The sequence below is a fragment of the Nannobrachium achirus genome (genome assembly GCF_963921795.1).
Source record: "Nannobrachium achirus genome assembly, contig: SCAFFOLD_214, whole genome shotgun sequence".
Taxonomy (NCBI): domain Eukaryota; kingdom Metazoa; phylum Chordata; class Actinopteri; order Myctophiformes; family Myctophidae; genus Nannobrachium; species Nannobrachium achirus.
Window position 1 is genome coordinate 106,222 of NW_027664951.1, and position 26,735 is coordinate 132,956.

Here is a 26,735-nt window from a genome sequence, read left to right on the forward strand (position 1 = left end):
AACGCAACGCAACGCAACGCAACGCAACGCAACGCAACGTAACGTAACGTAACGTAACGTAACGTTTTGCAGTTGGTTTTGTTGCTTTGGAAGTCCTGTGAAAACGGCTGCATGTGACCTGGAAACGAAGTGTGTGTGCGTGCGGGTCTGATCTAATCTAATCTGGTCTGGAGTCTGCTCCACAGGTGGTTTGATGGAACAGGCCATGGGATTAATAAGATGTGATCTGGAGTCAGTTTGTTACTGGTACACGGTATCAGGAGGAACGGAGGGGGCGGGGTTATAAACTGATCTGGGAGGAGTTCAGTCTGTTACTTATATGGTCGCAGGAAGGCGGACACTTTGCTGCTGATGAGGCGTATGAAGGATCGCGGCAGCATCTCGTGGGATTCTCTAGTGGTGTACTTGAAGTAGTTGTTGGGGTGAGCCAGCACGTCGAACAGCGTCTTGATCAGCTTCTTATCCTGTTGGAGGAGAGAGAGGGTCCAGTGTTTACTGTCTAGTAGGGCATTCACCAAATAGTTGAATATTCAAATATCAAAGTCACTATTCGACTTTGTTCACCGAAGTTGAACATTCGCTTTTATTTTTGTATTTTTCTTTAAAAAAGATATAGTTTATAAAGCTTGGCTAGATAGGAAGTCAATGTCAGAATGAGTTGTCAATGCCCCTGGTGGATGAATTTGTTAATGCTCTATACCAGGGGTTCTCAAAACATTTTAGGCCGTGACCCCCAAAATAAACATATTTGAGACCCCCACACTGACAAGCACTTGGAATTGTAGGTATTACATTTAATGTTACTCGGTTCCACAGATAAATATTGTGAAAATAGCAGATCTACATGCTCACAACTCCTCGCAACGCGAGGCAATGTTCGCCTCTTGCTTACTTTATATTTGACAGTTTGGCCAGTCCTGTCGAATATTCTTTGAGGTTGAATAATTAATTATGATAAAAATCACTATTCGTGAATGCTCTACTGTCTAGCTATTATTTGTCATAAATCTGCAGACATCCCAAGTCTCCTGGAAGTTCACGGAAATAAGTGTCGCTCCCCGGACACCTGCGAGTGCCACTGAAACTCCTGGAAATCTCGGCCGATCCCGCAAAAATGCCTGCCGGTCTAGAAACCGGATCCACAACCCGCGATGCAAATAAATGTGTTCTCATTCGTCGTCGAACTGTCAATCTGACAAATGAATGATTGTCATTCGCTGTGGGAGATGTGGGCGTCTAAAAGTGACCAGCCATTGTGGTCTCAGATGCAGAGACTGGGCTCTCAAGCGTGAAGGATATAATCTGCTCATGAGTGAACGGACATGTTTTGACAGGTCTTGCTTAATATGAATAAAATAACAGTACTTAACAACAGTCGGTTCTTTTTCGCTGGACATACAACTGGACATACAGCTGGACATGTAGCTGCAGTGTGTCAGCCTGTGCGACGCACTGCAGCCTGCAGGCAGGCTGTTGTCTCACTGTGAGAGTGACAGAACTTTCTCCCAAATAGGTAAGAGTCTTCATGCTATAAACTAACCCAATTACATTAAGCCTAAAATGGTTCTGCTGCCGTGCAGAACCGTTTTAAAAAATTTTATCATTTTTTTAACCGTAGAAAAAAAAGAGTAAATCCGAGAAAGAAAAAAAAATCTTTTGCAGCGCGTGCGCGCGAAAAAAATATCGGGTGAACGGGTGCACGCGCGCTGTGCACATGGGACCTCCCGCAAAGGCTGATCTCCAAGTTGGAATGTCTGAATCTGTCTTGTGGTGCGGCCTTTCACAGCAGCTAGGTTGTCATGACAACGATATACAAAACAGGCTAAATGTAATTAGATGTCATGTTGTGTAGACAGACGGCAGCTCATCGTTGAGCTGGAATCCTGTATTGACCCAAGGAAGATCAAAGAAGGAATGGACACCGACGTCATTTTAGGCTCCATGGCCATCCGCCATGACACTCTCGGTGGCAAAACTGGCACCGGAGGTTCGGTGAATAACATTGGAGTATATGAGCTTCGGCTGGGACAGCTCATGAACAAAAAATTATTCTGGACGATAGAGACCTTTATAAAACACTCAGCTCAGGAATATAAAAGAAAACATGTGACACATTGTTTTGTGCTGTGTTGCTTTTCGGTGAGTACACTGTATAACATTATAGAGGCATCTAAAGAGCACAATTTACGTTTCTGAACTAGATAGTATCGCGAGACTCTCCACCATTCCCTGTCTGGAATCCAAATCTCACGATATCTCAGAGACAGAAACAGCCGCCGCCGCTGTTTAGCTGCCTCAATAACATTATGTACCGTGTATCGAAAAGCAAGTGATTGTAAAAATACCTGTGATATGTCTTCTTTTATATTCCTGGAGCGATTATACAGCAAAGGTCTCAATCGTTCAGAATATTTTTTTGTTCCTGAGCTGTCCCAGCCGGCGCTAATAGACGCTAATGTTATTCACCGAACTTCCGGTGCCAGTTCCGCCACCCAAAGTGTCATGGCGGATAGGCGTGGTCACCAACGTGTCACCGGTGACTTCTCCTTCTTTGAGCCTTCTTGTATTGACCTTATTCACAAAGCGGCCATCTTGGATCACATGACCACATGGGGTGGCAACGCAGCCAATCAGAAGATGGCCGCGGTGTGATTATGGTCAATAGTGTGTATAATTTTAATGTGCTGATTATAGATGCATTTCTGGTCCACGTTACACTGATAAAAACCTAGATGCGCGCGCAGGTCGGTACCAAATGAGCCAATGAAACCCAGGGCTGTGCCGGACAAATGCGGGGCCCTGTGCGAAGTCCTGTGCGAGGCCCCCCCCCCCCCCTCCCCCCGCAGCACGGGTGTGATTGTTTGCGTGTATGTCTGCGCACACGATTTTCAGTGGCTGTGCATCTATAAATGCAATGGAATTATGCAGCTACTCTACCTCTAAAACGGTAAGACAGTAGCATGTTTATTCTGCTGCTTTTATTGTCCACAACGGATAAAGTCATTATGAGGACACACACACACACACACACACACACACACACACACACACACACACACACACACACACACAGACAGACACATCACCGCTCACTTTAAACTTGGTTTGATTTTTTCCCCCTTCTCCATCAGCATACAGTATCAGGTACTGTAGCTACAATTTCGACAGTCCAGTAACTACAAGCCCTGGCTTCTCTATCCCACAAAAACATCAATCAATCATGTAGCCACATGTATCACAGTCAAGCTCAAATGATAAATAACAATAGTGTAGCATATGCCCGAAGATGGTGTATGAAACAACAGAGACGTCCATACATTAGCATAATGAATTAATAGTGTGGTCTCAGTTGTTATATGAGATACATAAAGGTTTCCTGTGCAAATACGCAGAAAAGCTTACTCGGATCTCCTTTTAGTTGTCCTTGTACCAGTGAACTGTACTGTCATGAACCTTTTCCTATGCAAACCTCTAAAGTCTTCAATCAATCAATCAACCAACCAATCAATCAGGGATAGATAGCACCTTAACTCTGGGGCTGCATGGAGGCACTCCAACACAATAGTGCACCAGTTATTTAACCACTAATGTTTCTTCAAAACCCTTAAGTGTATCCAGTCATTACAGACAGCAACGTTAGCTTAACTTAGCTTAGCTCATTTGAATATCTTTTGTTTACAGTTGATCCTCTGGTGCCCCCTGGTGCCCCCACATCAAGCCCTATTATAAATCCGGCCCTGGCTATCAATCAGACACTGACAAGATCGTCAGATGAGTTAGATGAGGGGATTCCTCATAACTTTGTAGAATATTACCCTGGCCTTACCTCGCGCAGATATGATGCTCTCTCTCTCTCTCTCTCTCTCTCTCTCTCTCTCTCTCTCTCTCTCTCTCTCTCTCTCTCTCTCTCTCTCTCTCTCTCTCTCTCTCTCTCTCTCTCAACTCTCTCATAAGTAACGGAAGGGAAGGGAACGCTGAATCGAGTTGATCCCGTACGTGTCTCAAGGCTAGATACATTAAATCCCATAGCCCGAAGGGACAGTCAGCCCACTCACTGGTTGTTGCTGGTTGTCAGGGAGATATCACAGCCGATCGGTTGACAGGGTCTGTCTCCGTCCTGCAGATTGCGGTGTTTGTGTGAAGATTTAATATGAAAACATAACTAAATCAATTAACCAAGCCTAGCGCGGGGCCCTTGCAGGTGCGGGGCCCTGAGCGACCGCACCGTTCGCTCTACCTTTGGCTCGGCCCTGATGAAACCAGTGCTCCCCAAAACAACAGGTTTGGGGATTGGTGGGAATTGATTACATGATACAGTCACCTGTGCATTTAGTCTCAATGTTTGTAAACAAGAAACGGGTCTATTGTTTTATTTATTATTTTTGGTTCTTCTACTGTTAGACTGATGATGATGATTGGTTTACCTACGATCCAGGATTACAATCTCTATGCTTTTGATGCATCACCTTGTGCTGTGCTTTTAAGAGCGTCTGCCAAATGCCTAAATTGTAAATTGTAAATTGTAAATTGTAAACTGTAAATGTGTAAATGTGTAAATTGTAAACTGTAAACTGTAAACTGTAAATGTGTAAATTGTAAATGTGTAAACTGTAAATGTGTAAATGTGTAAACTGTAAATGTGTAAACTGTAAATGTGTAAATGTGTAAACTGTAAATGTGTAAACTGTAAATGTGTAAATGTGTAAACTGTAAATTTGTAAATGTGTAAATTGTAAATGTGTAAACTGTAAATGTGTAAATGTGTAAACTGTAAATGTGTAAATGTGTAAACTGTAAATGTGTAAATTGTAAACTGTAAACTGTAAACTGTAAATGTGTAAATGTGTAAACTGTAAATGTGTAAATTGTAAACTGTAAACTGTAAACTGTAAATGTGTAAATGTGTAAACTGTAAATGTGTAAATGTGTAAATGTGTAAACTGTAAATGTGTAAATGTGTAAACTGTAAATGTGTAAATGTGTAAATTGTAAATGTGTAAACTGTAAATGTGTAAATTGTAAACTGTAAACTGTAAAGTGTAAATGTGTAAATTGTAAATGTGTAAATGTGTAAATTGTAAATGTGTAAATTGTAAATTGTAAATTGTAAACTGTAAACTGTAAACTGTAAATGTGTAAACTGTAAATGTGTAAATGTGTAAATGTGTAAATTGTAAATTGTAACCTTTAGGATTTCTTGATGGTTTTCCGAGGCGTAGAGTCTTCCGTCCCTCACGATGTCTTCTACAAGTTGTTCGTAGTCCTCTGTGAAGACAGAGCAACACGGCAACACTTTCAGGTTTCAAGAGAACATCGCCACAAATCAGCTCCACCCCGACCACCCCAGTGACCAGCAGCTGGCATGACATCTGAGTTAATACCTATACCCAGTGACCAGTTGGCATGATATCTGAGTTAATACCTATACCCAGTGACCAGCTGGCATGAGGGTGAACATCTGAGTTAATACCTATACCCAGTGACCAGCTGGCATGACATCTGAGTTAATACCTATACCCAGTGACCAGTTGGCATGATATCTGAGTTAATACCTATACCCAGTGACCAGCTGGCATGAGGTGAACATCTGAGTTAATACCTATACCCAGTGACCAGCTGGCATGAGATCTGAGTCAATACCTATACCCAGTGACCAGCTGGCATGACATCTGAGTTAATACCTATACCCAGTGACCAGTTGGCATGATATCTGAGTTAATACCTATACCCAGTGACCAGCTGGCATGACATATGAGTTAATACCTATACCCAGTGACCAGTTGGCATGAGATCTGAGTTAATACCTATACCCAGTGACCAGTTGGCATGACATATGAGTTAATACCTATACCCAGTGACCAGTTGGCATGAGATCTGAGTTAATACCTATACCCAGTGACCAGCTGGCATGAGATCTGAGTTAATACCTATACCCAGTGACCAGCTGGCATGACATCTGAGTTAATACCTATACCCAGTGACCAGTTGGCATGAGGTGAACATCTGAGTTAATACCTATACCCAGTGACCAGCTGGCATGAGGTGAACATCTGAGTTAATACCTATACCCAGTGACCAGTTGGCATGGGGTGAACGTGAGTTAATACCTATACCCAGTGACCAGTTGGCATGGGGTGAACATCTGAGTTAATACCTATACCCAGTGACCAGTTGGCATGGGGTGAACATCTGAGTTAATACCTATACCCAGTGACCAGTTGGCATGGGGTGAACATCTGAGTTAATACCTATACCCAGTGACCAGCTGGCATGAGGTGAACATCTGAGTTAATACCTATACCCAGTGACCAGTTGGCATGGGGTGAACGTGAGTTAATACCTATACCCAGTGACCAGTTGGCATGGGGTGAACATCTGAGTTAATACCTATACCCAGTGACCAGTTGGCATGGGGTGAACGTGAGTTAATACCTATACCCAGTGACCAGTTGGCATGGGGTGAACGTGAGTTAATACCTATACCCAGTGACCAGTTGGCATGGGGTGAACGTGAGTTAATACCTATACCCAGTGACCAGCTGGCATGGGGTGAACGTGAGTTAATACCTATACCCAGTGACCAGTTGGCATGGGGTGAACATCTGAGTTAATACCTATACCCAGTGACCAGCTGGCATGGGGTGAACGTGAGTTAATACCTATACCCAGTGACCAGTTGGCATGGGGTGAACATCTGAGTTAATACCTATACCCAGTGACCAGTTGGCATGGGGTGAACATCTGAGTTAATACCTATACCCAGTGACCAGTTGGCATGAGATCTGAGTTAATACCTATACCCAGTGACCAGTTGGCATGAGATCTGAGTTAATACCTATACCCAGTGACCAGCTGGCATGAGATCTGAGTTAATACCTATACCCAGTGACCAGTTGGCATGAGATCTGAGTTAATACCTATACCCAGTGACCAGTTGGCATGAGATCTGAGTTAATACCTATACCCAGTGACCAGCTGGCATGAGATCTGAGTTAATACCTATACCCAGTGACCAGTTGGCATGAGATCTGAGTTAATACCTATACCCAGTGACCAGTTGGCATGAGATCTGAGTTAATACCTATACCCAGTGACCAGCTGGCATGAGATCTGAGTTAATACCTATACCCAGTGACCAGTTGGCATGAGATCTGAGTTAATACCTATACCCAGTGACCAGCTGGCATGAGATCTGAGTTAATACCTATACCCAGTGACCAGCTGGCATGACATCTGAGTTAATACCTATACCCAGTGACCAGCTGGCATGACATCTGAGTTAATACCTATACCCAGTGACCAGTTGGCATGAGATCTGAGTTAATACCTATACCCAGTGACCAGCTGGCATGAGATCTGAGTTAATACCTATACCCAGTGACCAGTTGGCATGACATCTGAGTTAATACCTATACCCAGTGACCAGCTGGCATGAGGTGAACATCTGAGTTAATACCTATACCCAGTGACCAGCTGGCATGAGGTGAACATCTGAGTTAATACCTATACCCAGTGACCAGCTGGCATGGAGGTGAACATCTGAGTTAATACCTATACCCAGTGACCAGCTGGCATGAGGGTGAACATCTGAGTTAATACCTATACCCAGTGACCAGCTGGCATGACATCTGAGTTAATACCTATACCCAGTGACCAGTTGGCATGAGGTGAACATCTGAGTTAATACCTATACCCAGTGACCAGCTGGCATGAGGGTGAACATCTGAGTTAATACCTATACCCAGTGACCAGCTGGCATGAGGTGAATGTCTGAGTTAATACCTATAGAGCAGGGTTCCCCAATTCGTTTTCTCCAAGGGCCGAATTATGTCTAGGGTACCAAGCCGAGGCTCAAATGTCGGCTCAAATAATCCACGTATGACTCAAGAGTAGATATGAGCATTTTCGCTCGCATAGCCCCCAGCACTCCTGCTATACTAGCACTAACGTATAAACAGAAAAAGTGACGGCTGCTGGGAAGCCTCTGCAAGGAATGGACCTGACGTCACTTCTGCTTCATGTCAGACGAGCCATGCGCTATCGATGGACGAGTGGTTTTAATATTAAGGGGCTCCCCGTGGCTTGCAAAGTGTTAAATGTAGTATATCAAATAATGTAATATTAAAATATGCTTTCACATAGGCTCAAAGTAAAAAGTAGTAGACGTAGTAGTGGTGTACGTACCGTCATATGTGACGTATTGGTGGTGTACGTACCGTCATACGTGACGTAGTAGTGGTGTACGTACCGTCATATGTCACGTAGTGGTGGTGTACGTACCGTCATATGTCACGTAGGGGATCTGGAAGCCCCGGGCGCTGTTGGCCTCGTTGGACTTGAAGTTGATCCACAGCCTTCTGGAGCGCGCCGTGAAGGCGATGGGGCGCTCGTACGTCTGGCACGTCTCGTACGTGGTGATGGACGTGGCGGACCCTGGGGGGGGGGGGGGGGGGGGGGTGTTTGGAAGGGGAGGGAAACGTTATAAAACCTCGCTCATGCGTAGTTCGAGTGTTTGTACCAAAAAAGTCACCTGTGACCCCCGTATGACCCGGTAGTGGTCCATATGTACCGGGGATCATCAGGGAATCAGTCCCTACAGAATTGTCTCGCGGGAATGCGAGGATTCTGAGTGACCCAGTGCTCTGGCGGTCATTCGGGATTCATAGAACCGTAGTTACATACGTAACTTTCGTTCTATTCCTCCCTCCAGAAGCGGTGCTTTAACACATCCCCTGTCTTTTAAGAAAAAGTTTGCAATCACTGGGTGCCGCTTACCAAAATGGCTTTTATCTCAACATTTTCCTCACAACATAATCACTAAAATATCCTCACTGAGAGTTTAGTACATTTTAGGTTTTGGACATACAAGGTTTCCACCGACGCTATGCTACATAAATGTATACATTTAAGGTGCTGGGAGTGAAAATTATAATGTAGGGGTGCCTCGGATTAAAAACATGACCTGAGACCAAAATGTTTGGGAACCCCTGCCCTAGGGGTCCCCGGACCCCCTTGTTGAAGACCCCTGGTGTACTCTGGGGTTCAGATAGCTCTGGTCCATTACGTCACCTCCAGTGACGCTCTGACAGACCCGTCGGCAAATGAATAGACAGCGTTTTCTCAGCCCCTACGAGTGCTCAACTTCAGTCAAAATAAACAAAACTACTTCACTACTCATCAAACCAAAGGTAGTTTTGCGTTGTTGAAAGTCTATTCTCCACGGTGATGAGCCCCTCAGCACCCCACCTACTCTGTAAAATACATTATTTTTGTCATGAAATAAAAAGCACCCACCTCGAGCCACCTAGCGGCCACCGCAGATACAATGGTTCACAACCCGGAAATAATCGGCGGTCGAGTTGGATGCACTTTATTTCATGACAAAAATAGTGTATTTTACAGAGTAGGTGGGGTGCTGAGGGGCTCACCACCGCGGAGAATAGACTTTCAACAACGCAAAACTACCTTTGGTTTGGTGAGTAGTGAAGTAGTTTGATTTATTTTGACTGAAGTTGAGCGCTGGTAGGGGCTGAGAAAACGCGGTCTATTGATTTTCCGACGGGTCTGTCAGAGATAGACCAGAGCTGGGGTTCAGAAAACGACTCACAGTTCTTCCTCATGACCAGCACGTCTCCACACTCGTCCTCGGAGGGGAGGAAGATCTCAGGGACCACGATGAGGATCTTCCTCTTGCTAGGAGGGTTGATGTTCCAGACACACTCCACGTTGGCAGGGTAGTTACCAGGGTAGTTGGGAGACTCGATGTAGCCTGTGAACTCTCCCATCTCTCCTCCACACTCTCTGTCTGCACACACACACACACACGCACGCACGCACGCACGCACACGCACGCACACGCACACGTACACGCGCGTACACACGCACGCACACACACATGCGCACACCCACACGCACGCACACACACACAAACAGTACAGTACAGTCAGTGGACGCCTTCAAAAGGGGACTAAATACCTTTCTTTTTAATAAGGCATTCGCCTAGAAGGACCTTTTTGGTTGCCCTTGGTGCTTTTTAACCCTCTCTTGGTGATCACAATGTGCTTTTAATTTTTATTTGAGCTGTGTATAATAGGTGTGCACTGTTCCTAATTTTCTGTTTTGTACCATTTTGGTCATTTTTATTAATCTTTTTGTTGTTTTTGCTTTGCTTTTGCTTTATTTATTTGCCATTTTAATGTAGTACTTCGAGATTTTGTTTCAAAATATAAAGTGCGTATTATTATTACCTATACTTTTAGGGGTCCTTGACATGAAAAAGTTTGAGAAGCACTGATTTAGAAGAAGGATTTAGAAGACATTCATAGAATCGAGTCAAAAATATTCAAAGACAATTTTTCAAAAATAGCAGATCTATAAGCTTCAGCGCAGCACTCTGCCGCTGGTGTTTTTTAATATGATGATCATTATTATGATTCAAATATTAGGGGTGTAACGATATAGTAACTGCATCGAAATATCGTTTTTAATTTAAAAAAGTATATTGAAATGAAAACAACCAAAATCGAACCGTATCGTTTGATTTTGTATCGAATCGAATCGGTAGTGCAAATAATCGATTGCATCGATACTTGTGCATTGTATTTAGCATTTTTAAGAAGAAACAATAAGGGTTTTAATTACGTTTCCATTCCATATCGCTACACTGGTCTATGGATAAATGTGTGTAATCTCTGGGTTCATGTCAAGGTGCAGGTTTGTCAATATACAATGTCCATGTATTTGGCAGATAATCACTGTGTTTACTTATTTATATCCATAATAATACATGTTTCCCTTAAAAACCTGCACTATCCACACTTTTCACTTAGATTTAATGTCTTTGCTAAATAGTTACTATATCGATTTTAAATCATTGAATCGTATCGTATCGCCAATAATGAACCAATATCGTCCATGTATCGTATTGTCAACCATGTATCGTGATATGTATCGAATGGCTATTAAAATGTATCGTTACACCCATAATAAATATGTATTAGTTCTCTTGCAATGGGAGATGCTGGTGTTTTGTTAATATGATGATGATTATTATTGTATAAATAATACATATCATCGTTGTCGGGTGGAAACCTTGTATGTCCAAGACCGTTCGTTTTGTATTTATCATTTTAAAAATGTACTAAACTAGTGAAAATAGCAGATCTACAAGCACACAACGCCTCATGGTGCGAGGCGTTGTGTGCTTGTAGATCGGCTGTTTTCACTACATTTGTGCAACAGCCTTGTATGATGAAGCAGGGCTTTGCTTGGTGAAAAACGTACAAATTTGAAACTTGGAGATACAAGGTTTCTGCCCGACAGTGACGACACGTATCATTTTAACTCATTTAATGCTCCCGACATGAAAGGGTTAAAATGTCCAGCGTGCCTGCCGCAGGCTCCGTCCGCGGCCAGTCTCTTATTTTGAAGGCCGGAAGTAGATCAAGCTAACAATTCCTACTTGACGATGTTCAAGATTGACACGTGACCACTTCCGGTTCAAAACGTAAACAGTGATCTAAGATGGATGCCTTCATGCTTGTGCTATTTTAGCGAGAATCCAATGCCATCCTTGGCATCAAAAGTGTTTTTTTGGAGAAAATGGACTATAAAGATGAGAAAGACCGTTGGCTTCCATGTTATGGATGCACTATGTGTGCACGTGGATGCGCAATGATGATGAATCGGCGGCGCCACCAGTGCCAGCACTTTTCAATGGACGGTGAGTAGCCCTTGCCAGCTTTACTGTATACACAGTAAATAGCCTGCGACGTCACGTGATCGGCACTGTAGATATCTTTCAATATTTCACGAGATATCTCGGGATCAGCATTAAATGAGTTAATGACTGACTCTTGCACTGGGAGACGCTGGTGGCTCCGTCGAAGTCGGTGGTGGTGTTGCCTGGACAGGAGATGCAGTAGTTCTGTCTGAACTCCGTCTGGTACGTCCCTACGGGGCAGCGGATGCAGCGGTGCACCGTGGTGTTGTAGTAGTGACCCGGGGAGCACTGGACTGTAAAGGAGGAAACAATGGTTAAAAGTACCCTATGAGCACCGGACTGTTACAGAGGAAACAAGGGTTAAAATTACCCTATACTGGACTGTAACATGGAACACACTGGTTAAAATTACCCTATACTGGACTGTAAGAGAGGAAACAATGGTTAAAATTACCCTATACTGGACTGTAACAGAGGAAACAAGGGTTAAAATTACCCTATACTGGACTGTAACATGGAACACACTGGTTAAAATTACCCTATACTGGACTGTAACAGAGGAAACAAGGGTTAAAATTACCCTATACTGGACTGTAACAGAGGAAACTAGGGGTAAAATTACCCTATACTGGACTGTAATAGAGGAAACAAGGGTTAAAATTACCCTATACTGGACTGTAACAGAGGAAACAAGGGTTAAAATTACCCTATACTGGACTGTAAGAGAGTAAACAAGGGTTAAAATTACCCTATGGAACACTGGGCTATAACAGAGAAAACAATGGTTAAAATTACCCTATGGAACACTGGGCTATAACAGAGAAAACAATGGTTAAAATTACCCTATGGAACACTGGACTATAACAGAGGAAACAATGGTTAAAATTACCCTATGGAACACTGGACTATAACAGAGGAAACAATGGTTAAAATTACCCTATGGAACACTGGACTATAACAGAGGAAACAATGGTTAAAATTACCCTATGGAACACTGGACTATAACAGAGGAAACACTGGTTAAACGATGTTTACACTCCAGGTACATTAAACCAGGGGTTCGCAACCTTTTCAGGCTGTGACCCCCAAAACAATCATATTTTAACTGGGGACCCCCAAAACAATCATATTTTAACTGGGGACCCTCAAAATAATCATATTTTAACTGGGGACCCCCTCAACCTGACGCTAAGAGTTGAGGCATTGCATTTCGCTACACGGTCCTATTGTGAAAATAGCAGATCTACATGCTCACAACGCCTCACAGTTTCTGCCTCTAATATTTTACAATTTGGCCAATCATTAACACATTTGTTGCAATCAACTAAATCTCTTTGAAGGTCCAAGATGCCATGGTCTCCATAGACTTCCATGTAATTCATAGTGCACGGATCATGCACGCCCATGCCTAATCATGCACCACGTGTGTGCACGCTGTTCACAGCTTTCAGACAAAAAAATCAGCTTGGAAATCCGTTCAGGCATTCATGAGATATCAGCCATTATGTTATTTACATTATGTAAACAAACATGGCTGCCATGTTTGCAGACATTCCAAGTCTCCCGGATGTTGCGGGAATCTCCCGGAAATCAGCATCTCCTCCCGGACACCCGCGAGTGGCACCGAACCTCCCGGAAATCCCGGCCGCTCCCGCAAATGCTTGACGAATGAGATTCTAGACCGGATCTAGGCGGATATGCCTGGATCCGGTCTAGAATCTCATTCGTCGTCGAACTGTCAATCTTGCAGCCTGTGCGACGCACGGCAGCCTGCAGGCAGGCTGATGTGTGTGTCTCACTGTGAGAGAGACAGAACTTTCTCCCAAATAGGTAAGAAATACATCATGCTATAAATTAAACCGATTATATTAAGCCTAAAATGGTTCCGCCGCCGTGCAGAACCATTTTTAACAGTTTTTAACCATTTTTAACCGTAGAAAAATGAGTAAAATCCGAGAAAAAACCTGATATTTTTTCAGGTCCCCTCGGCGCACGTGCACAGGGGACCTACCCGGAAATGCTGATCTCAAAGTTGGGATGTCTGTGTTTGAAAGAGGGGGTTTGTTATGGGGGTTAAACATAGCCTGGCTTCAGCCAATAGACCCGCCCACTCTCTGAGTGAACTGCATCTCTTGGTCTGGATGTGTCATATGACGCGTCTCTTGATACGGTGTCTTGGCGAACCGAGTCAACCGACCAATGAATTCAAAGCAAGAGAGAGGGGGGGGGGTCTAACAGTAGGCTCGCAGCACTCAGAGAGTGGGAGGGTCGACGGAAGTGTAGTCTTCTTGTGATTGGGGATTTCAAATTTGAAATCCCCTCCCCTTTTCAATCAAATAGAATGGAGACACGTTCAGACTCAAGCCCCAGCGTAGAGTCGGAAATCAGGCTAGGTTAAACATGCAATTTCGCAATCATGCGTAGTGCATTTTTGGAGGTCCAAAAAACATAAAATATACATATACACTTAGACTTTATGTTGGTTTGTGAGAAAACAATGTTGCACATTAAGTTAATCATCTGAGGGCCCCCCCAAAAATAACATGGGGACCCCCCTGGGGGTCTCGACACACAGGTTGAGAACCAGTGCATTAAAGGAGGTTTAAACCAGTGATATAACGTTCCACACGTGTCAATCAATCAATCAATCAATCAATCAATCAATCAATCACTGGACAGCGTGCAACATGAATGAAGTCATAAAAGGGTGTGTCACCTTTGACTTCACAGTCGTGGAAGCTCGTGGAGGCCTCTCTCTTGGTGCTGAGGCCTCCTCCACAGGGGAAGCACAGGGTGCGCCCAGGGTCCGGCTGGTAGCTGCCCTGGGGGCACGGCTGGCACGGCTTGAAGCCGTCACTGGAGAAGAAACCCGTAGGACACTGGCCTGCAGGGAGGACAGGACAAGCCATTCAGAACGGGTAGACATCATTGTGTATCATTATTTTATGCTTTAACTATTGAAAAATAGCAGATCTACAAGCTTGCAGCGCGGCACTCGGTACCGCGCTGTGAGCTTGTATATCTGCTATTTTTCAATGGTTAAAGCATAAAATAATGATACACAATAATGTGTACCCGTTCTGAATGGGTTAAAATTAAATCATATTAACCTTCAAGTTAAATTCATTCTAAGCAGCTTGGTGGTTAGGATGTCTGGTTGGAGGTCGGGTCATCCCAATGACGCTAGTATGTGTATGTGTTTATGTGAGGGTATCAACCCTAGGAGACACGGGGAGAACATGCAAACTCCACACAGAAAGGCCCTTTCACCAACCCCACCTAGGGTGTGGGTGCTGATGACGCGGAGGAGAGAACACGCCCCCAGCACCCACAGTGTCCCCCGGCGGGAATCGAACCCAGGACCTTCTAGCTGTGAGGCGACAGCACTACCCACTGCACCACCGTGCCCCCAAAGGCTTACTCACTTTACTTCAAAAACATTTTTTTTCCGTGGACTTCATGGCTTTATTTCCTGGCCTTCCTGGCATTCGGCCTTTTGTGCTCTCAAATAATGGACAACACAAAAGGCCAAAATGACAAGATTCCAGGCCTGGTTCAGATGGTTGCTGTCATGACAGGACAGATGTTCAGACGGTTCCACCGAGCATCGCGTAGCCACACGAATCGGCCATTGCAAAGAAAAATTGCCCTTGGCAGATAAGGTCTGGCCCTGCTCAGTTGTTCAAAACGTTTCTAAAACCTAAAAATGCTATCTAGCTTCATGTATGGTCATCGAGGGAAGGGGAGTTAGGAGTCTTCGGTCGCAATAACACAGAGAAGAACCAGACCAACATCCACGCAGACACAGTGATATCGTCTGGTTATGCGAGGCTACAGTTTGTTCCACCTGCGCAGGACGAGATGTTCCGGGCTCCGGAGGGCCCGTGTCCGTCGCTGCCGGGGCAAAGGTCACAGGCCAGCTGCCCCTCCCTCTCCTGGAAGGTCCCCGGGGGACACTGGACGCACCGCTCCTGTTCCCCCTGGTAGTAGGACCCTGAAGAGCACCGTACTGAGAACACACACACACACACGCGTGCGCACACACACACACACGCACGCACGTACGCACGCACGCACGCAGGGTGGGGAAATATAAATATAAATATATATAAATCCATGAATGTCTCTTTGTCTATCTGTGCTGGTTATTATGTTGTTAAATTACAGTAAAATAACTACAAATGCAATATTTTACATAATGGTCACTTTAACAAGGTATTATAATTATATTCTCCACACTTGTATTCTCCCCATCTTGACAGAATTGTATATTCCCAGGTTCCGCATGCAGGTCAGCTGCACAGGTGCAATGCATTATTGTTATTTTTGTGGCACGTTTACTAACATGTCAAGTTTAGCTCATAGACTGTAGAAAAATATGGACGAAGCGAAGCCATTGGTTTCTGTGCAGCGCAAATGGCCCTTTCTACCCCTTGGAATGGGTGTCGCCATCATAGAATTGTAAAGGCATCAGAGATGCTATTGGCTGCCAACGGTCACGTGCAACGCAGGGATACATGGGAGAATGTGGTCGGAGCCTCCCGAAATACAGCACACGAAGAAGAACACAGCCGGCTGGTATCAGTTTAGTTGGCCACGCCCCCCCCGCAACTTTATAATTTATTTTAAAATAACATTGGACCACATTTCAACAAAACGAATATGATGGTGATTGAAAGGGAATTTTTAACTAGCGATAGGAACCATACAGTATTCATGAAAATGTTAATTAAGGTTAGAAAACGAAAGGGGAAAATGAATGGAGTCCAATGGAGAACAATTCTTTTTGCGATCGGCCGGGGGGGAAAACAGCGCAACTAGCGGCCAATCATAGGAAGTTTTAGTTCCGTATTGGAGTCATTTTAAATCGGCAGAACTATGCCCCTGGTTTAGCTGCACTTGAACAACCGTTCCAGGCTGCCATATCCAGCCCAAGAAACCGTAGAAACCTGTGTAAAACACAAGACATTGTGAAAATAGCCGATCTACATGCTCAAAACGCCTCGCATCGCGTTGTGAGCATGTAGATCAGCTATTTTCACAATAGAACCGTGTTATACAAAATGTAATGCCTCTTTTCCATGAGGACTCCCATCTTTGCCATACCCTAGCTTTTGCTGAACTGACGCCACTGTCCACACACATCAAACCGAGGTCAAAGAGGTCAGGAGGTCAATTTACTGCTTTCTAATGTTTTAGCTATTTTTAAGAATTCTTATTTCAGTGGGTGGGGGCCGTGGGGGCATGCGTACAAGTGACTAAATATGTATTTTTAGACACAATAAGTCACATCTGCCCATGAAAGATTGTGGAGCATCTTGGGAATGGGCTTATTGTGTCTAAACATACACATTTAACCACTTGTACTCATGCTCCCACCATTTAAAAACAAATCGCTAAAATTGCTAAAACGATAGAAAGCAGTAAATGAAAACATTTGAACACTCACACTGTTCTCTAATGACCATCTAAAATATGAACCCTTGTTTTAATAAAACAAAGTTGTCCTTTAATGGGATAGGGTTTATGGTCTACGGGCCCCCTGCGGGTCTTACCCCAGCGGCTGGGTTAGGGTTAGTGAAGGGTTATATAGTATAGTGTTTACAGTAAGGTAAAGTAGGTAAGGGTTCTTTTACGTAGGAGCCACACAGTGGAACAAACTAGAAATACATGTTAAATTGACAATGTAAGGGTTTTTAAGCAGACAATAAAAGCAGGTCTTTTAGAAAGGGTACCCCTATAGTTTAGTTTAAGAAGGACAAGGGAGGATGTGTTTATGTTTTTATGTTGTTGTATTGTCTGTTTGTACTGTAATTTGTTTTGTTTTTAACTTATTAACTGTTATCTGTATGAGGACCTCAACGGAAGTAAGTCTCAGAACTTTTCTGCGTAATCCTCGAATTGCTGTATTGTATTGTATTTTACTGCTTTTCAAATATAATCAATCAATCAATCAATACGGTCTATATTTGGGTCTTACCACAGCGGCCGCTGTCCTTCTCGCGGCCGGGCCCGCAGTGCTCGGGTCCGGAGGCGGAGCCTGGCGGCAGCTTCTGGGCCACCTCGTACTCCAGGCCGGCCACGCGGATCAGGAAACGTTCCTGATTGATGGACTTCTTCAGGGCCTTGATGTACGTCTTCACCTGCTTCTCCATGCGCTGCCGCAGGCAGCTCAGGTTACAGCTGCCTGGACATGGGGGCAACATTTTACAATGTTACAATATTTAGGCACACTAACCCAGACATTCTTAATCCAGAGATTCACTATGATTTACTTATAATCAAGGACAGCACAAGGTGAAACATCAAATGCATAGAAATAGTAATCCGGGATGGTAGGCAGGGGTGTGTAAAAACTCCAGGGCAAAAATCCACTCGTCCGAGACAGTTTGCTCTCCTGGCCCCCAAGTTGTGGAATAAACTCCCTGTCGCACTTAGAACAATGGACTCACTCGCTAGCTTTCGCCGTGGACTGAAGACTCACCTTTTCAGACTCCACCTAAACCCTTAGCACTACAGAAAAATCAATGAATACATGAAGCTAGTTAGCATTTGTTTTGTTTTTTATGTTTTTTAGAACTTTGATTATATGGTGTTTTTCCAGATAGATATCCTTTTGCATTTGTTATATTGTTGATGATGTACTGACATAGTATCTTGTTTATTATTGTGATGTTATCTGCTGATTGTAAGTCGCTTTGGATTAAAAGCGTCTGCTAAATGCCTAAACTGTAAACTGTAACTGTAAACTGTCACACCACATTCTGGGCCCTGGGTACAAGGATTCACTGCAGGCCCCCCATGAATGTTCTTCATAGGGGGGGGGGGGGTTAATCCAGTTAGACTATTGAAAAAATAGCAGATCTACAAGCTCACAGCTTGTATATCTTGTAGATCTGCTATTTTTGTTGAAATATCAGTGGTACCAATACCAAAATGATATGTATTTGGTATTTGACCCCATCTCAAAATATTTAGTTCCAGGGACCCCCCAGAAGCAAAATGTGAGTTACAAATGTTCGCTTTAAAAATACATATATTCAAAAATTTGCTCAAATTTTCACTTTTCAAAAATAGCAGATCTACAAGCTTGCAGCGCGGCACTCGGTGCCGCGCTGTGAGCTTGTATATCTGCTATTTTTCAATAGTTAAAGCATTCAATAATTCTAGGCCTAAATGGGTCAAAACAACTCACATTAGAACTGACTGGACAGTGGACAGGCATGGGTTAAAACAACTCACATTAGAACTGACCGGACATGCATGGGTTAAAACAACTCACATTAGAACTGACCGGACATGCATGGGTTAAAACAACTCACATTAGAACTGACTGGACATGCATGGGTTAAAACAACTCACATTAGAACTGACTGGACACGCAAAAGAAAGATTCGACGTTTGCCTGGGAACCAAACTGGTGAAAATAGCAGATCTACAAGCGCGCTGCACGCGGCGTTGCAAGCTTGTAGATCGGCCATTTTCAATACTTCTTAATTATTCTTTCATCCATGGTATTTCTTACTTTTGTTTGTTTGTTTTAAGATTTATAAACTCATTGTTTTAGTCAGCAGAAGTCACGGACACTTTGTGGACTCAAAGAATGTCCATAAAGATTGTCTGCCATGTCTGGACAAAGTTTATTGATTCTACAGCACTCGGGGATCAATAAGGGGTTCAGAGTCTTGCTCAGGGACTCATCGACACATTGCTGGCCAGGGAATCATATCTGCTGGGACAACCAGGGGCTCTGACTCCCCAGGCAGGCGCACTAGCCTCCATAGAGGTTAAAGGACCTGTTGTGTCTCCATAGAGGTTAAAGGGTCTCTCCAGACCTACCTGTGGTGTCTCCAGGCTTGACCTCTGCCTCCAGCTCCAAGGTGATGCGGGTCACCTCCTTGTTGCTGGGGTTGCGAGCTCGACGCCCCTTGGCCTTCCTGGAGGAGTCGCACTTCAGGTTGACGAAGGTCACCAGGCAGCTGTTACAAGGCTGCCCCCCTCCTGTAGGGCACATTGCATATTAATGTGGGGGTCCTTGACATGAAAACGGTTGAACCCACCACATTAGGTGCCCATGGACCCCCCCCCCCCCCTTCTCCATGACATCATGTATTTACCTGGGCCTAGCGTCCGGCCGCGGTCCTCGGTCCTCCCTGTGGCCTTGGGGTGGAGGTGACACTTTGCGTCTTTGATCTTGAAGGAAGTCGTCTGCTTCACTGGAGCCGTCAGAGTCTCTACAACACACACTCTGCTGTTAGAGTCTCTACAACACACACTCTGCTGTTAGAGTCTCTACAACACTCTGCTGTTAGAGTCTCTACAACACTCTGCTGTTAGAGTCTCTACAACACTCTGCTGTTAGAGTCTCTACAACACACACTCTGCTGTTAGAGTCTCTACATCACTCTGCTGTTAGAGTCTCTACATCACTCTGCTGTTAGAGTCTCTACATCACTCTGCTGTTAGAGTCTCTACATCACTCTGCTGTTAGAGTCTCTACAACACACACTCTGCTGTTAGAGTCTCTACAACACTCTGCTGTTAGAGTCTCTACAACACTCTGCTGTTAGAGTCTCTACAACACACACTCTGCTGTTAGAGTCTCTACAACACTCTGCTGTTAGAGTCTCTACAACACACACTCTGCTGTTAGAGTCTATACATCACTCTGCTGTTAGAGTCTCTACAACACTCTGCTGTTAGAGTCTCTTCAACACACACTCTGCTGTTAGAGTCTCTACAACACACACTCTGCTGTTAGAGTCTCTACAACACTCTGCTGTTAGAGTCTCTACAACACACACTCTGCTGTTAGAGTCTCTACAACACACACTCTGCTGTTAGAGTCTCTACAACACACACTCTGCTGTTAGAGTCTCTACAACACTCTGCTGTTAGAGTCTCTACAACACTCTGCTGTTAGAGTCTCTACAACACACACTCTGCTGTTAGAGTCTCTACACACACACTCTGCTGTTAGAGTCTCTACAACACACACTCTGCTGTTAGAGTCTCTACAACACTCTGCTGTTAGAGTCTCTACAACACACACTCTGCTGTTAGAGTCTCTACAACACACACTCTGCTGTTAGAGTCTCTACAACACTCTGCTGTTAGAGTCTCTACAACACACACTCTGCTGTTAGAGTCTCTACAACACACACTCTGCTGTTAGAGTCTCTACAACACACACTCTGCTGTTAGAGTCTCTACAACACACACTCTGCTGTTAGAGTCTCTACAACACTCTGCTGTTAGAGTCTCTACAACACACACTCTGCTGTTAGAGTCTCTACAACACACACTCTGCTGTTAGAGTCTCTACAACACACACTCTGCTGTTAGAGTCTCTACAACACTCTGCTGTTAGAGTCTCTACAACACTCTGCTGTTAGAGTCTCTACAACACTATGCTGTTAGAGTCTCTACAACACTCTGCTGTTAGAGTCTCTACAACTCTCTGCTGTTAGAGTCTCTACAACACTCTGCTGTTAGAGTCTCTACAACACTCTGCTGTTAGAGTCTCTACAACACTCTGCTGTTAGAGTCTCTACAACACTCTGCTGTTAGAGTCTCTACAACACACACTCTGCTGTTAGAGTCTCTACATCACTCTGCTGTTAGAGTCTCTACAACACACACTCTGCTGTTAGAGTCTCTACAACACTCTGCTGTTAGAGTCTCTACAACACACACTCTGCTGTTAGAGTCTCTACAACACTCTGCTGTTAGAGTCTCTACAACACACACTCTGCTGTTAGAGTCTCTACAACACACACTCTGCTGTTAGAGTCTCTACAACACACACTCTGCTGTTAGAGTCTCTACAACACACACTCTGCTGTTAGAGTCTCTACAACACACACTCTGCTGTTAGAGTCTCTACAACACACACTCTGCTGTTAGAGTCTCTACAACACTCTGCTGTTAGAGTCTCTACAACACACACTCTGCTGTTAGAGTCTCTACAACACACACTCTGCTGTTAGAGTCTCTACAACACTCTGCTGTTAGAGTCTCTACAACACACACTCTGCTGTTAGTCTCTACAACACTCTGCTGTTAGAGTCTCTACAACACTCTGCTGTTAGAGTCTCTACAACACACACTCTGCTGTTAGAGTCTCTACAACACTCTGCTGTTAGAGTCTCTACAACACACACTCTGCTGTTAGAGTCTCTACAACACACACTCTGCTGTTAGAGTCTCTACAACACTCTGCTGTTAGAGTCTCTACAACACTCTGCTGTTAGAGTCTCTACAACACTCTGCTGTTAGAGTCTCTACAACACTCTGCTGTTAGAGTCTCTACAACACTCTGCTGTTAGAGTCTCTACAACACTCTGCTGTTAGAGTCTCTACAACACTCTGCTGTTAGAGTCTCTACAACACTCTGCTGTTAGAGTCTCTACAACACACACTCTGCTGTTAGAGTCTCTACATCACTCTGCTGTTAGAGTCTCTACAACACACACTCTGCTGTTAGAGTCTCTACAACACTCTGCTGTTAGAGTCTCTACAACACTCTGCTGTTAGAGTCTCTACAACACTCTGCTGTTAGAGTCTCTACAACACTCTGCTGTTAGAGTCTCTACAACACTCTGCTGTTAGAGTCTCTACAACACACACTCTGCTGTTAGAGTCTCTACATCACTCTGCTGTTAGAGTCTCTACAACACACACTCTGCTGTTAGAGTCTCTACAACACTCTGCTGTTAGAGTCTCTACAACACACACTCTGCTGTTAGAGTCTCTACAACACACACTCTGCTGTTAGAGTCTCTACAACACTCTGCTGTTAGAATCTCTACAACACTCTGCTGTTAGAGTCTCTACAACACACACTCTGCTGTTAGAGTCTCTACAACACTCTGCTGTTAGAGTCTCTACAACACTCTGCTGTTAGAGTCTCTACAACACTCTGCTGTTAGAGTCTCTACAACACTCTGCTGTTAGAGTCTCTACAACACTCTGCTGTTAGAGTCTATACAACACTCTGCTGTTAGAGTCTCTACAACACACACTCTGCTGTTAGAGTCTCTACAACACTCTGCTGTTAGAGTCTCTACAACACTCTGCTGTTAGAGTCTCTACAACACTCTGCTGTTAGAGTCTCTACATCACTCTGCTGTTAGAGTCTATACAACACTCTGCTGTTAGAGTCTCTACATCACTCTGCTGTTAGAGTCTCTACAACACTCTGCTGTTAGAGTCTATACAACACTCTGCTGTTAGAGTCTCTACAACACACACTCTGCTGTTAGAGTCTCTACAACACTCTGCTGTTAGAGTCTCTACAACACACACTCTGCTGTTAGAGTCTCTACAACACACACTCTGCTGTTAGAGTCTCTACAACACACACTCTGCTGTTAGAGTCTCTACAACACACACTCTGCTGTTAGAGTCTCTACAACACACACTCTGCTGTTAGAGTCTCTACAACACTCTGCTGTTAGAGTCTCTACAACACACACTCTGCTGTTAGAGTCTCTACAACACACACTCTGCTGTTAGAGTCTCTACATCACTCTGCTGTTAGAGTCTCTACAACACACACTCTGCTGTTAGAGTCTCTACAACACTCTGCTGTTAGAGTCTCTACAACACACACTCTGCTGTTAGAGTCTCTACAACACTCTGCTGTTAGAGTCTCTACAACACACACTCTGCTGTTAGAGTCTCTACAACACACACTCTGCTGTTAGAGTCTCTACAACACTCTGCTGTTAGAGTCTCTACAACACTCTGCTGTTAGAGTCTCTACAACACTCTGCTGTTAGAGTCTCTACAACACTCTGCTGTTAGAGTCTCTACAACACTCTGCTGTTAGAGTCTCTACAACACACACTCTGCTGTTAGAGTCTCTACAACACACACTCTGCTGTTAGAGTCTCTACAACACTCTGCTGTTAGAGTCTCTACAACACACACTCTGCTGTTAGAGTCTCTACAACACACACTCTGCTGTTAGAGTCTCTACAACACACACTCTGCTGTTAGAGTCTCTACAACACACACTCTGCTGTTAGAGTCTCTACAACACACACTCTGCTGTTAGAGTCTCTACAACACTCTGCTGTTAGAGTCTCTACAACACACACTCTGCTGTTAGAGTCTCTACAACACACACTCTGCTGTTAGAGTCTCTACAACACTCTGCTGTTAGAGTCTCTACAACACACACTCTGCTGTTAGAGTCTCTACAACACACACTCTGCTGTTACAACACTCTGCTGTTAGAGTCTCTACAACACTCTGCTGTGTCTCTACAACACTCTAGAAGTTATTATCACTGGAGCGGAGTCACAGTCTTTACAACAGTGGTTTTCAAGTGGGTGACGGGGCACCCTGGGGTGCCGCGACGGCAGTCCAGGGGTGCAAGGAGAGATCATTTGATAATATTTGGAATTTATTTGGACACTTGAGACATTTGGACACAGCCTGGCTGTGTTCCTTTTCACTGACGCCACGTAAACTCAATACATTAAGGAAATACAGCACTGAGCACATTGGCCAATTGGCAACTGAACATGTTCTTTGAATGGTAGAGCAGATTGTTGCCAAATGAAAGAACAGCAACCAATGGGCAGATGGACAATGGGACAATTTGGGATGATGAGTGCAATGGACAGGGAGGGCAGCCGAGGGCAGACTATTAAAGATCACAATCAATTCATGAAAAGGTATTAATTGCTGGATGTGTAATCAGACAGACCTATGCAGCTGTGGCTGCTGCTGGCGTTGAGCCGAGTCGGGCTCTTCCCTCGTAGGATGGGGATCCCACAGCTCACCGAGTAGCTGTTGTCAGACTCTACAGGGGAGAACACACGCACGCACGCACGCACGCACGCACGCACGCACGCACACACACACACACACACACACACACACACACACACACACACACACACACACACACACACACACACACACACACACACACACACACACACACACACACACACTGCTGTAATTGTTGTGAGTGGAAACGTATCCCTCTTTGCAGAGACAGATGGACTGACGCTGTCATCATCTCAAACTGTATCATTACTGACATTACTTATACAATTTAAGCCATGGATTATCACCTGCTTGTAGATACACTACAGTATTTATACAATGTATTCATTTTCTAAAATGTTCACAGATTCTCATACTTTGGGGAGGAGTTAGATTATCATTATTATGGACAACAGGTTGAAAGTAGTTTGAAACCAATCACATTCATCCTGCACACATCACACAGCAGCAAGTACATTTACTCAAGTATCTCCTACCTGACATATAGTAGGCTTTAGAAGTAGTATTATCTTAAATGCCAGATAGTGAGCTTTAGAAACAGTCCTACCTGCCAGATAGTGAGCATTAGAAGCAGACCTACCTGCCAGATAGTGAGCTTTAGAAGCAGGCCTACCTGCCAGATAGTGAGCTTTAGAAACAGGCCTACCTGCCAGATAGTGAGCTTTAGAAACAGGCCTACCTGCCAGATAGTGAGCTTTGGAAGCAGTCCTACCTGCCAGATAGTGAGCTTTAGAAGCAGTGTTATCCTACCTAACAGATAGTGAGCATTAGAAGCAGACCTACCTGCCAGATAGTGAGCTTTGGAAGCAGACCTACCTGCCAGATAGTGAGCTTTAGAAGCAGGCCTACCTGCCAGATAGTGAGCTTTAGAAGCAGGCCTACCTGCCAGATAGTGAGCTTTAGAAGCAGGCCTACCTGCCAGATAGTGAGCTTTAGAAACAGGCCTACCTGCCAGATAGTGAGCTTTAGAAACAGGCCTACCTGCCAGATAGTGAGCTTTAGAAGCAGGCCTACCTGCCAGATAGTGAGCTTTAGAAGCAGGCCTACCTGCCAGATAGTGAGCTTTAGAAACAGGCCTACCTGCCAGATAGTGAGCTTTAGAAGCGCAGGTCAGGGAGCAGCTCTCCTTCTTGCCCGTCTTGCTGCAGGCCAGAGTAGCTTTGGGAGCCACCGTCCCTGAAGGGCACTTCACCATCTCTGAGGATCAGAGGAGGAGGGTTAGGGTTAGAGTTAGGGTTGGGGTTAGGGTTGGGGTCATTTCTGGTCCACGTTACACTGATAAGAACCTAGATGCGCGCGCAGGTCGGTACCAAATGAGCCAATGAAACCAGCACTCCCCAAAACAACAGGTTTGGGGATTGTTGCGAATTGATTACATGATACAGTCAGCTGTGCATTTAGTCTCAATGTGTGTAAACAAGAAACGTGTCTATTAGCTTCCACAAAGTGGTCGCTATAGTCTTCCTGGGGTCCATACAATAATTCATACAGTAAAAACAGACAATAGTAAAAATATTGCTATCTAAAATAGACACAAATCTAGTTTATAGCAAAAACAGTGACATCGCTCTGCATATAAAAACAGGGACAACAATAACCAATAATCACAAATAGCCTACGGTGTTTTCACGAAATACATACATAAAAATAAGGTACAAAAAGTCTGCTTCTGGAATGTCTTAAATTTATAGGGAGCATATTATTCCAAGCTGAAAAAGCTCTATGAAGAACAGTTCTCGCCTGTCCCACAGGAGGCTTTTTAAAACTAGAATAACACCTTCCCAATCAACCCACTCTGGATCACAATGACGCACGCACGGCGCACGCGCAAGCGTACTTCTCACAATTTCACGATTTTTCAACACATTTCTAAACTAGTGGATGTACAAGAGCGTTCACAATGGAGTCAGCTAAGGGTTATTGACCTACATAATGAGAGTCCATTTCCCTGGGGGGTCCACGCACCGGACCCCACATTGAGAACCATGACTAGTATGAACCATGACTTATTTAAAACTGTACAGTGTCATAGACTGGAGAGTGCGAGTGTGCGTTGTGACCAGCGGGTGGCGGTGTTGCTACATACCAATGCAGTCCTTCTTGTTCCAGTGCAGCTTGTATCCTGGTGGACAGGTGCACTCATAACTGCCCAGCGTGTTGACGCAGCCGTACTTACAGCCTCCTCGGTTGATGCTGCACTCATCTATAT

At 44.4% G+C, this 26,735-nt stretch overlaps 1 protein-coding gene across 1 annotated transcript; it reads right to left on the reverse strand.

Annotated features, from left to right (window-relative positions):
* Positions 1 to 26,735, reverse strand: LOC308280696 (signal peptide, CUB and EGF-like domain-containing protein 3; the record flags this gene model as incomplete). The annotated part of the gene is made up of 13 exons (XM_080755016.1): positions 1 to 464; positions 5,186 to 5,265; positions 8,281 to 8,433; positions 9,608 to 9,805; positions 11,854 to 12,015; positions 14,439 to 14,606; positions 15,570 to 15,731; positions 17,703 to 17,909; positions 19,562 to 19,723; positions 19,840 to 19,956; positions 24,441 to 24,536; positions 25,607 to 25,723; positions 26,613 to 26,735. Coding segments are annotated over 13 exons (1,898 nt in total), but the record flags the coding sequence as incomplete, so codon positions are not given.